Raw genomic sequence first — 13,498 nt, 5'->3', positions numbered from 1 at the left:
CATACTGTATAAGGTCAAAACCCGTTGGTCGTATCATGTACCCCATCATCTGCTGTACCACTATGAAACAAGGATTTTAATGGATTTGCCTAAATAAATTGAGCTTTTATCCAAGTGTCACACTGGAGATTTACTTCCTCTTTTTTTCTGTTGTGGACAACGCCTCTAATCCAGGCACCTCCTTGTGTGAATTTCATTCTGAGTCAATCAAGAATTTTGTTCCTGAGCAAACTTGCACACAAAGACTTCTGCTTCAAACTGATGAGCTGAATTTTTCGCCTTCCTTTTTTTCCTTTGCATACACATACTGTATAATGGCCACATATGAGGCTCCATACTGTATAATAGCCACACATGATGCTCCATACTGTATAATGGCCCCACATGATGCTCCATACTGTATGATGGCCACACATGATGCTACATACTGTATAATGGCCACACATAGTGCTCCATACTGTATAATGGCCACACAGTGCTTCATACTGTATAATGACCACACAGTGCTCCATACTGTATAATGGCCACACAGTGCTCCATACTGTATAATGGCCACACAGTGCTCCATACTGTACAATGGCCACACATGATGCTCCATACTGTATAATGGCCACACATAGTGTTCCATACTGTATAATGGCCACACGATGCTCAACGCTGTATAATGGCCACACATTGCTCCAAACTGTATAATGGCCACACAGTGCTTCATACTGTATAATGGCCACACAGTGCTCCATACTGTATAATGGCCACACATGATGCTCCATACTGTATAATGGCCACACAGTGCTCCATACTGTATAATGGCCACACATGATGCTCCATACTGTATAATGGCCACACATAGTGTTCCATACTGGATAATGGCCACACGATGCTTAATACTGTATAATGGCCACACAGTGCTCCAAACTGTATAATGGCCACACAGTGCTCCATACTTTATAATGGCCACACATGATGCTCCATACTGTATAATGGCCACACAGTGCTCCATACTTTATAATGGCCACACATGATGCTCCATACTGTATAATGGCTACACATGTGTTGTGAATTCCATTCTCGGACTCCCTCCTGTGGTCATGAATGGTACTTTGGCTAGTTCTGCTCTTGGACTCCCTCTGGTGGCTTTGAGCGGAACTGCTGGTCACTGAGGTTGGCTTTGTCAGCTGTTCCCGTTTATTGCTATGCTGGCTTCCCTATTTAACTCCATTCAGATCGTTACCTCATGCCAGCTGTCAATGTTTCAGTATTGGTTCAGATCTCTCTTGGACTTCTCTGAAGACCTGTCTACTCCAGCAGAAGCTAAGTCTTTGCTAGTTCATTTGTTGTTATTGCTTCCTGAATATATTTCTTAGTACTGCTAAATTCTTGTCCAGCTTGCTATCATGATATTCCCTTGCTAGCTGGAAGCTCTGGGGTGCAGAGTTGCACCTCCACACCGTGAGTCGGTTTGGGGGTCTTCTTGCATACTCTGCGTGGTTTTTGTAGTTTTTTTGTGCTGACCGCATAGCTCCCTTTTCTATCCTCTGACTATTTAGTAAGTCTGGCCTCCTTTGCTAAAACCTGTTTCATTCCTGTGTTTGTGACTTTCCTCTTGACTCACAGTCAATATATGTGGGGGGCTGCCTTTACCTTTGGGGAATTTCTCTGAGGCAAGGTTAGGCTTCTATTTCTATCTTTAGGGGTAGTTAGCTCTTAGGCTGTGAAGAGGCGTCTAGGGAGAGTTAGGTACGCTCCACGGCTATTTCTAGTGTGTGTGATAGGAGTAGGGTTTGCGGTCAGCAGAGTTCCAACTTCCCAGAGCTTGTCCCGATTTCTAGTTTACTCATCAGGTCATTCCGAGTGCTCCTAACCACCAGGTCCATAACAGTACAGCTGGTCCACAAAGTGTTAATGCATCTCAAAAGAGGGATAAGAGAAGTTCTGAACCCATTTTTTTTTTCTTTGCAGTGTGTTTTGTCTCTCTTTTCCCCTTAACCTCTGGGTGGTTCAGGACTCAGGTGTAGATATGGATATTCAAGTTCTGTCCTCTTGTATAGATCAACTCGCTGCAAGGGTACAAAACATTCAAGATTATGTAGTTCAGAATCCGATGTTAGAGCCTAGAATTCCAATTCCTGATTTGTTTTCTGGGGATAGATCTAAGTTTCTGAATTTCAAAAATAATTGTAGACTGTTTCTTGCTTTGAAACCCCGCTCCTCTGGTGACCCCATTCAGCAAGTAAAAATTGTTATTTCTTTGTTGCGTGGCGACCCTCAAGACTGGGCATTCTCCCTTGCGCCAGGAGATCCTGCATTGCTTAATGTAGATGCGTTTTTTCTGGCGCTTGGATTGCTTTATGACGAACCGAATTCAGTGGATCAGGCAGAGAAAAACTTGCTGGCTTTGTGTCAGAGTCAAGATGAAGCGGAGGTATATTGTCAGAAGTTTAGAAAATGGTCTGTGCTTACTCAGTGGAATGAGTGTGCCCTGGCAGCAATTTTTAGGAAGGGTCTTTCTGAAGCCCTTAAGGATGTTATGGTGGGGTTCCCCACGCCTGCTGGTCTGAATGAATCAATGTCCTTGGCCATCCAAATTGATCGGCGTTTGCGCGAGCGCAAAGTTGTGCACCATTTGGCGGTGTCCTCTGAGCAGAGGCCTGAGCTTATGCAATGTGATAGAACTTTGACCAGAACTGAACGGCAAGAACACAGACATGAGAATGGGCTGTGTTTTTACTGTGGTGACCTCACTCATGCTATCTCTGATTGTCCTAAGCGCACTAAGCGGTTCGCTAGGTCTGTCACCATTGGTACTGTACAGCCTAAATTTCTTTTGTCTGTTACTCTGATTTGCTCTTTGTCGTCCTACTCGGTTATGGCATTTGTGGATTCAGGCGCTGCCCTGAGTTTGATGGACTTGGAGTTTGCCAGGCGCTGTGTTTTTTTCTTGGAGCCTTTGCAGTATCCTATTCCATTAAGGGGAATTGATGCTACGCCTTTGGCCAAGAATAAACCTCAGTACTGGACTCAGTTGACCATGTGCATGGCTCCTGCACATCAGGAAGATATACGCTTTTTGGTGTTGCATAATTTGCATGATGTGGTCGTGTTGGGTTTGCCATGGCTACATGTTCATAATCCAGTATTGGATTGGAAATCAATGTCTGTGTCTAGTTGGGGTTGTCAAGGGGTACATGGCGATGTTCCGTTGGTGTCAATTTCTTCTTCTACTCCTTCTGAAGTCCCTGAGTTTCTGTCGGATTACCAGGATGTATTTGATGAGCCCAAATCCAGTGTCCTACCCCCTCATAGGGATTGTGATTGTGCTATAAATTTGATTCCTGGTAGTAAGTTTCCTAAGGGCTGACTTTTCAATTTATCTGTGCCAGAACATGCCGCTATGCGGAGTTATATAAAGGAGTCCTTGGAGAAAGGGCATATTCGCCCATCTTCATCACCGTTGGGAGCAGGGTTCTTTTTTGTGGCCAAGAAGGATGGTTCTCTGAGACCCTGTATAGATTACCGCCTTCTCAATAAAATCACGGTCAAATTTCAGTACCCTTTGCCTCTGTTGTCTGATTTGTTTGCTCGGATTAAGGGGGCTAGTTGGTTCACCAAGATAGATCTTCGAGGGGCGTATAACCTTGTGCGTATTAAACAGGGCGATGAATGGAAAACAGCATTTAATACGCCCGAGGGCCATTTTGAGTACCTGGTGATGCCATTCGGGCTTTCTAATGCTCCATCTGTGTTTCAGTCCTTTATGCATGACATCTTCCGAAAGTATCTGGATAGATTCATGATTGTATATTTGGATGATATTTTGGTCTTTTCGGATGATTGGGAGTCTCATGTGAAGCAGGTCAGAATGGTATTCCAGGTCCTTCGTGCTAATTCCTTGTTTGTGAAGGGGTCTAAATGTCTCTTCGGAGTTCAGAAGATTTCCTTTTTGGGCTTCATTTTTTCCCCTTCTACTATCGAGATGGATCCTGTTAAAGTTCAGGCCATTCATGATTGGACTCAACCTACATCTGTGAAGAGTCTTCAGAAATTCCTGGGCTTTGCTAATTTTTACCGTCGCTTCATCGCTAATTTTTCTAGTGTGGTTAAACCTTTGACTGATTTGACAAAGAAAGGTGCTGATGTGGTGAATTGGTCCTCTGCGGCCGTTGAGGCTTTTCAGGAGCTGAAAAGTCGTTTTTCTTCGGCCCCTGTGTTGCGTCAGCCAGATGTTTCGCTCCCTTTTCAGGTCGAGGTTGATGCTTCTGAGATTGGAGCAGGGGCTGTTTTGTCTCAAAGAAGTTCTGATGGCTCTGTGATGAAGCCATGTGCCTTCTTTTCTAGAAAGTTTTCGCTTGCTGAGCGTAATTATGATGTTGGCAATCGGGAACTGCTGGCTATGAAGTGGGCATTCGAGGAGTGGCGACATTGGCTTGAGGGAGCCAAGCACCGCGTGGTGGTCTTGACGGATCACAAGAATCTGACTTATCTCGAGTCTGCTAAGCGGTTGAATCCTAGACAGGCTCGATGGTCGCTGTTTTTCTCCCGTTTCGATTTTGTGGTCTCATACCTTCCAGGTTCTAAGAATGTGAAGGCGGATGCCCTTTCTAGGAGTTTTGTGCCTGATTCTCCAGGAGTCCCTGAGCCGGCTGGTATTCTCAAAGTGGGGGTAATTTTGTCTGCCATCTCCCCTGATTTGCGGCGGGTGCTGCAGGAGTTTCAGGCTGATAGACCTGATCGCTGTCCAGCAGAGAAACTGTTTGTCCCCGATAGATGGACTAGCAGAGTTATTTCTGAGGTTCATTGCTCGGTGTTCGCTGGTCATCCTGGGATTTTTGGTACCAGAGATTTGGTGGCTAGGTCCTTTTGGTGGCCTTCCTTGTCACGGGATGTGCGTTCTTTTGTGCAGTCCTGTGGGACTTGCGCTCGGGCTAAGCCCTGCTGTTCTCGTGCCAGTGGGTTGCTTTTGCCCTTGCCGGTCCCGAAAAGGCCTTGGACGCATGTTTCCATGGATTTTATTTCAGATCTTCCTGTCTCTCAAAGGATGTCTGTCATCTTAGTGGTTTGTGATCGCTTTTCTAAGATGGTCCATTTGGTACCCTTGCCTAAATTACCTTCCTCCTCTGATCTGGTGCCATTATTTTTTCAGCATGTGGTTCGTTTGCATGGCATTCCGGAGAACATTGTTTCGGACAGAGGTTCCCAGTTTGTCTCTAGGTTTTGGCGGTCCTTTTGTGCTAAGATGGGCATTGATTTGTCTTTTTCTTCGGCTTTCCATCCTCAGACAAATGGCCAAACCGAACGAACCAACCAGACTTTGGAAACCTATCTGAGATGCTTTGTTTCTGCTGATCAGGATGATTGGGTGACCTTCTTGCCATTGGCTGAGTTCGCCCTTAATAATCGGGCTAGTTCGGCTACTTTGGTTTCGCCTTTTTTTTGCAATTCTGGTTTTCATTCTCGTTTCTCTTCAGGGCAGGTTGAGCCTTCTGACTGTCCTGGTGTGGATTCTGTGGTGGACAGGTTGCAGCAAATTTGGACTCACGTAGTGGACAATCTGACGTTGTCCCAGGAGAAGGCTCAACGTTTCGCTAACCGCCGTCGTTGTGTTGGTCCCTGACTTCGTGTTGGGGATTTGGTTTGGTTGTCTTCTCGTTATGTTTCTATGAAGGTTTCTTCTCCTAAGTTTAAGCCTCTTTTCATTGGTCCTTATAAGATTTCTGAAATTCTCAACCCTGTGTCATTTCGTTTGGTCCTTCCAGCTTCTTTTGCCATCCATAATGTGTTCCATAGGTCATTGTTGCGGAGGTATGTGGCGCCTATGGTTCCCTCCGCTGATCCTCCTGCTCCGGTGTTGGTTGAGGGGGAGTTGGAGTATGTGGTGGAAAAAATTTTGGATTCTCGTATTTCGAGACGGAAGCTTCAGTACTTGGTTAAGTGGAAGGGCTATGGTCAGGAGGATAATTCCTGGGTTGTTGCCTCCGATGTCCATGCTGCCGATTTAGTTCGTGCCTTTCATTTGGCTCGTCCTGATCGGCCTGGGGGCCCTGGTGAGGGTTCGGTGACCCCTCCTCAAGGGGGGGGTACTGTTGTGAATTCCGTTCTCGGACTCCCTCCTGTGGTCATGACTGGTACTTTGGCTAGTTCTGCTCTTGGACTCCCTCTGGTGGCTTTGAGCGGAACTGCTGGTCACTGAGGTTGGCTTTGTCAGCTGTTCCCATTTATTGCTATGCTGGCTTCCCTATTTAACTCCATTCAGATCGTTACCTCATGCCAGCTGTCAATGTTTCAGTATTGGTTCAGATCTCTCTTGGACTTCTCTGAGGACCTGTCTACTCCAGCAGAAGCTAAGTCTTTGCTAGTTCATTTGTTGTTATTGCTTCCTGAATATATTAGTACTGCTAAATTCTTGTCCAGCTTGCTATCATGATATTCCCTTGCTAGCTGGAAGCTCTGGGGTGCAGAGTTGCACCTCCACACCGTGAGTCGGTTTGGGGGTCTTCTTGCATACTCTGCGTGGTTTTTGTAGTTTTTTTGTGCTGACCGCATAGCTCCCTTTTCTATCCTCTGACTATTTAGTAAGTCTGGCCTCCTTTGCTGAAACCTGCTTCATTCCTGTGTTTGTGACTTTCCTCTTGACTCACAGTCAATATATGTGGGGGGCTGCCTTTACCTTTGGGGAATTTCTCTGAGGCAAGGTTAGGCTTCTATTTCTATCTTTAGGGGTAGTTAGCTCATAGGCTGTGAAGAGGCGTCTAGGGAGAGTTAGGTACGCTCCACGGCTATTTCTAGTGTGTGTGATAGGAGTAGGGTTTGCGGTCAGCAGAGTTTCCACTTCCCAGAGCTTGTCCCGATTTCTAGTTTACTCATCAGGTCATTCCGAGTGCTCCTAACCACCAGGTCCATAACACACATGATGCTCCATTCTGTATAATGGCCACACACAGTGCTCCATACTGTATAATGGCCACACATGATGCTCCATATTGTATAATGGCCACACATAGTGTTCCATACTGTATAATGGCCACACATGATGCTCCATACTGTATAATGGCCACACATGATGCTCCATACTGTATAATGGCACCACATTATGCTCCATACTGTATAATGGCCACACATGATGCTCGCAATATCGCCTCCTATCCGACACAGCTAGCGTCCGCTCCATACACCTCGTACACAAACGACTCTGCTCTGTACACCTTGCACACACGGCTTCACTCTGCACGCCTCATACACACACACGACTCCGCTCCATACACATTGCACACGCGGCTCCGCTCCGTACATCTTGTACACACGGCTCCGCTCCGTACACCTCGTACACATGTGGCTCTGCTCCGAACACCTAGTACACACCGGTCCGCTCCGTACATATTGTACACACACGGCTCCTAACCGTACACCTTGTACACACGGGGCTCTGCTCCGTACACCTCGTACACATGCAGCTCCGCTCCGTACAACTCGTACACACGTGGCTCCGCTCCATACACCTCGTACACATGCGGCTTCACGACGTACACCTAGTACAAACAGGGCTCCGCTCTGTACACCTCGCACACACGTGGCTGCGCTGTGTACACCTCGTACACATGCGGCTGCGCCCCATACACCTCGTACAAATGCGGCTGCGCTCCGTACACTTCGTACACATGCGACTGCGCTCCATACACCTCATACACACGCGGCTCCACTCCGTACACATCGTACACATGCGGCTCTGCACTGTACACCTCTTGCACACAGGGCTCTGTTCTGTACACCTTGCACACACACGGCTCTGCTCCCTACACCTCATACACACGCGGCTCAGCTCCGTACAACTCGTACACACGCAGCTCTGCTCTGCACACCTCATACACACACGGCTTCGCGACGTACAACTTGTACACACGCGGCTGTGCTGTGTACACCTCGTACACATGCGGCTGCGCTCCATACACCTTGTACAAACGTGGCTGCGCTCCGTACACCTCGTACACATGCGACTGCGCTCCGTACACCTCATACACACATGGCTCCGCTCCATACACGTCGTACACACACGGCTCTGCTCCGTACACCTCATACACGTCTGCTACATCCACACTGTAAACACCTCCTGACCAAACACATAAACTTACCTCATCCAGCACCATGACAACCAGCAGAGTCCTGACCTACATGCATACATGGAGGCCCCGATCACGTGACCCCTGACTCCTCCCCTCCTGTGACCTCATAACAGGTCCTGTGAGCACAGAGCAGCCATATATATGGTGTGCTGCTCTACGAGGGGAAGGATGAGTGACATTGCAGTGCGGGAAAACTAATGCCCTGCCCGTGACCGCGGGGCACACTGTCAAAATCGGAAATGCCCCGCTGGATCCGGGACGGTTGGGAGCTGTGGTGCTGCATTGTCACAAGTCTCTTAAACAATGCTCTATGCATGGTCTAGAAGGCTTGCGGTAGCTGGGTGCACAGGATGTGGTCAGGACGACCTCTCATTGCCATGGCAACGATAGGGTCCTTGTGATAACGTCACAGGAGCACCAATCTGAAGGGACAAGGAGCACCCCTCCCTCTCCCAGCCTCCTAAATGCTGCAATTGATATCGATCACAGCATTTAGAGGGTTAAATGGCCCCGAGGTGACAGTGGAAGGTCAGCTATACGTTTATGTCATAGTTTTGCTATCAATTTATGTCATTTTGCGTGAACCCTTTCCCAACCATGACGTATATTTATGTAAAATTTTGTGAAGGGGTTAATAAAAAAATACAGGACCCATTAAAAGAAGTGATAAATTGCTGTAATTAGGGTATTTTCCCCTACATAATGATTCTCTCAGGAGGGGTAGAAAAAATCTGGTGCCAGATTTTTCAAGAAGTTAAGTGAATGGGTGTAACTACAACATTGCTAAGTACTGAGTAAGGCCGGAATCACACACAGCGAGATACGGCCGAGTCTCGCAGGTTAAAACCAAGCTCTGGCACCGGCACTCCAGAACGGAGCGTGCGGCCGCACAGCAACACATGGAGCTGCACGCTCCGCTCCTGAGTGCCGGTGCCAGAGCTTGGTTTTAACCTGCGAGACTCAGCCGTGTCTCGCTGTTGTGTGATCCCGGCCTAATAGACACTTTCAGTTTCATTTCTTCCTTCTTCCGTCTGCCATGGCGTCTGCTGATCTGAGAGACGAGCTGCTCTGCTCCATCTGTTTATCTACATTTAAGGACCCTGTAATGCTGAGATGTGGACACAACTTCTGCCGGGTCTGTATTGATCGTGTGCTGGATACACAGGACGAATCTGGAGTTTATTCCTGTTCTGAATGCAGAGAAGAGTTTTGGGTGCGGCCGGCACTGATGAGGAACTTATATCTCCATAATGTCGCAGAACGTTTCCTGATTACTCAGCAAGAACAAGAGGAGATCACCGGGATCTGCTGCACTTACTGTGTGGACTCTCCTGTACCTGCTGTTAGATCCTGTCTTCGCTGTGAGGCTTCTCTGTGTGATAAACACCTGAGGGTTCACAGCAAATCACCAGAACACGTCTTATCTGATCCCAGCACTTCTCTGGAGAAAAGGAAATGTTCTGTCCATGAGAAGATCCTGGAATATTACTGCACTGAGGACGCTGCTTGTATCTGTGTGTCCTGCAGTTTGGCCGGAGAACATCGGGGACACCAGTTGGAGATGCTTTATGAGGCCTCAGAGAAGAAGGAGAAGAAATTGAGAAATGATCTGCAGAAACTGATCACAAAGAGAGAGAAGACTGAGGAAAGAGTCCAGAGACTGGAGGAGCGCAGGAGAAAAGCTCAAGGAAAAGCAGCTGGAGAAGTCGAGAGAGTCACTGCCCTGTGTACAGACATCAGGAGACGGGTGGACGACCTGGAGAAGAAGGTCCTGAGTGACATCTCCAGGCAGGAAAAGGAAGAGTCACTGTCACTGTCTGCTCTGATCCATCAGCTGGAAATAAAGAAGGACGAGCTGTCCAGGAAGATGAGACACATTGAGGAGCTGTGTAACATGACGGATCCACTGACTGTCTTACAGGATCCAGACACCGGTGACTTGTGTGATCCTGAGGAGAAGGGAGGTGATGAGGACACAGGGGGACATGATAAACAGCCCCATGATGGAGATGACCTGGAAGTGGCTATGATCTCACACACATTACACAAATTATATGACGTAACATCAGGTATAAGGAGCGGGATCTATGTGGAGGGTCCTGCAGACATATTACTGGATGTAACCACAGCTTCTAATAATGTCCTTATATCAGACGACCTGAAAACTGCAACCTCGGCAAAAGAGAAGCAGAAACGTCCAGAAACAGCAGAGAGATTCCAGAATAATAATCAGGTGATGAGCAGGAGAGGATTTACCTCAGGACGACATTACTGGGATGTGGAAATCAGTAGATCAGGGGATTGGAGGGTGGGGATGTGTTATCCCAGTATAGACAGGAGGGGGTGGCAGTTAGTGATTGGAGATAATAACAAGTCCTGGAGTTTGGGGAGATATATTAATAATCAGTATTCAGTGAGACATGACAGTAAAGAGATCCGGTTACCTGACAAGATCTCCAGTTATAGAGTCAGGATATATCTGGATTATGAGGCCGGGCAGTTGTCCTTTTATGAGCTGTGTGACCCCATCAGACACTTACACACCTTCACTGCCACCTTCTCCGAGCCCCTTCATGCTGTGTTATATGTATGTGAAGGTTCTATTAAGATATTAGGGAGAAGGAGTAACTGGGTGAAACCATTATAATGTGATACATCCATTGATTCGATAGAGAATATCTCAGATTTGTTGCATTTAAATGTTTTAGATCATTCAACTAATTATAATATAAAATAAAGACCTGAGAGCTGAAAGATCAAAATGTGTTAAAATTCCAAGTGTTTGCCCCTTATAACTAATAACTGGTTATATATCTGCAGTGATTCTTTTACTGTGAATTAATATTTGGCGCACTCTTTGCATAGTTGTTTCTACTATTCTGGAGGGTTTTCTCGCATGAACTTCCTGATTCTGTCCTGTAATAATATCTAGAGGATTATTACATATGATGTATTTTTTTGAAATGACAAAAAAAAAAACCTGTTCAGAATAAAGTACCGGCAAATTAAATGAGATCTTTGGAATGTTTTGTGCACGATGCCTCATTTTCCGCTTGTAACTTGAATGGTGCAAATGTTTAACATTTACCATGTCCATTGTTTCTGCATTTTGCTGCATTTTTTGCTCACAGACATCAATGTGGAGCCCATTTTCTGAAGAAAATAAGTGTTGCTCTAATGATTTCTACAGGAAGCGATATAAAATATAAAAAATATATAAAAAAATAAAATAAATATTGAAAAATAGAAAAAGGTGTCGCTTTCTAGAGAAAGGAAATGTGATATCACAGGAGCAAGAAGCAACAATCCAGCAGGAATATAAAATGTTGAATATTAAAAAAAAATTCAAATACAAAATTTACTTGCAGATTTTCGCGAATTTCATGCAATTTGTAAGTGAAAAAAAACACATAAAAAATCCATTACATACATTGACCCAAATAGGGTCAGTATTCAAATTGCCAATTTTTTAGTTTCTTTTAGAAGTGTCCTTATTGCTTTGATTCAGTCTACTGTCCTACAACTGAACCCAACGGTCCTTGATCTTTATTAGAGATGAGCAAATATGTTTGGAAAACAATCGTCAAACATAAATTCGGCATAAATATGGCACATTCGGAATCACAAGCATTTTTGTCTTATATTCATTTGGTAAAAAGTGCAGGAAAATAATTGCGTTGCCACTAAAGTATTTTCAGCACTTTGGCTGGGATAGTGGTGGTGTATGATGAGCGGGGGCACATGTTTGATGAGGGGAGGGGGTGAGGAGACTCAGAGGGGCCGCGTGCTTGTAATTTTTTTTTCTCTAACTTTATGTATTCAAACTGCGGTTAGCCAATCAGGGTGCAGGAAACATCCACAATGTCCAGATACAAGGGCTTGTGCCATTGGCTGCTGAAATCACATGTCCCTCTCTATATAAAGAGAGGACATCTTGTTTTAGCGCCATTTTGTCACTATAACAGCGCAGAGAGGCTGCTCCTGAATCCAGTCCTCGGTGCTGATAGTTTTTAGCTAGTTAGCTAGGCGGTTGTTTCTAAGTCAGATAGTTTAGCTAGTTAGTGTCCTGTGTGGCTGTGAAATCGACCTTCCAGCAGATTTTTTTTTCTAGCTCCATTAGTGAGGTCCACAGGCAAAGACAGCAGAGTACATTTCATAGAAGTGTGTTGTGCGCTGCTTATATTGTGTTCCATGCAGGAATAGACCTTAGAAAATCTATTTTTTTCAGTGCTGATGTGATTCAGCAAAGCATGTCACCTTGTCATTTAGAGCCTCTGAACTTCATCTGTGTGCAGAGTAATAAAGTAGGAATTAGGCTGCTTTAGCACATCAGTTTTTTGCCGTCAGGGTCAATCCAGCAAATTTAGAAAAAAACAGATCCGACGAATGATGCTGCTATATCCGTTTTTTCTCATAGACTTGTATTAGCGATGGATGGCCTCAAGTTTCATCCGTCGTTCGCCAGATCCGTCGAAAACGGACAAAGTAAAGTTTTTTGTCTCCAGTAAAAAAACGGACAGCGCCGGGTCCGGCGTTTACTAGAATGGAAGCCTATGGGTGCCGTAAGGCGCCGGATCCATCACATGACGGAATCCGGAGTCGGATTCCGTTTTTTTAACTGCGCATGCTCAGATACAATTGGCCAGCCCCCAATTAGGAAAGGTGTATATAAAACCTGCTATGTAGGGCTTCACTCATCCAGTTACCAGCCAGCAAGCAAGACGCAGACCTGCCGCCAGAGCATAGACCTGCCCCAGGCCAGCAGCCAGCCACAGCTTGCCAGCCACAGCCTGCCAGCCACAGCCTGTCTTCTTCTGGGAGCCCTCCCCCGCGTCGTCAATGCTGTGAGGTAAATAAATGTGTTTCTTTTGTTTTTTCTCTTTTTGGTGATGTTCACATAATATATATTTATATATATTATTATTATTATTATTATTAATAATACATAATTTTTGTATAACAATAAGCTGCAGCATCATAGGTGCTTCCAGAAGGAGACGGATAGGGTGGAGAAATACCCGGGGCAGGCTCGTAATTGGTAAGTTTCTTACATGCATCGCAGAACCACATCATCACAGACATCACAGTACACACAACACATAAGGGTATGTGCATACGCAGCGGATTTGACGCTGCGGATCCGCAGCAGTTTTCCCAAAGTTTACAGTACCATGTAAACCTATGGGGAAAAAAAACTGCTGTGCACATGCTGCGGAAAATTCAGCGCGGAAACGCTGCGGATTAAAAGAAGTAACATGTCATTCCTTTGTGCGGATTCCGCAGCGGTTTTCAACCTGCACCAATAGGAAAGTGCCGTTGAAAACCCGCAGAGGAATCCGCAGAAGAAACCGCGTGAAAATCCACAGTGAAAACTGCAGTGGTTT

General features: G+C 45.8%; 1 protein-coding gene across 1 annotated transcript; it reads left to right on the top strand.

The window, feature by feature from the left end:
* Positions 1–9,090: 9,090 nt before the first annotated feature.
* LOC143776889 (E3 ubiquitin/ISG15 ligase TRIM25-like) lies at positions 9,091–11,839 on the top strand. The gene has a single exon (XM_077266707.1). The coding sequence runs from the start codon at positions 9,151–9,153 to the stop codon at positions 10,759–10,761; it is 1,611 nt and encodes a 536-aa protein (XP_077122822.1). The 5' UTR covers positions 9,091–9,150; the 3' UTR covers positions 10,762–11,839.
* The last annotated feature ends 1,659 nt before the right edge of the window (positions 11,840–13,498 follow it).

This window comes from Ranitomeya variabilis, chromosome 5, assembly GCF_051348905.1.
Source record: "Ranitomeya variabilis isolate aRanVar5 chromosome 5, aRanVar5.hap1, whole genome shotgun sequence".
Taxonomy (NCBI): Eukaryota; Metazoa; Chordata; class Amphibia; order Anura; family Dendrobatidae; genus Ranitomeya; species Ranitomeya variabilis.
This window is presented reverse-complemented; position numbering and strand designations above follow the sequence as displayed.

Bases quoted from the DNA above. Each gene is read 5' to 3' on its own strand.
- LOC143776889 (XM_077266707.1), top strand. From the start codon at position 9,151: ATGGCGTCTGCTGATCTGAGAGACGAGCTGCTCTGCTCCATCTGTTTA.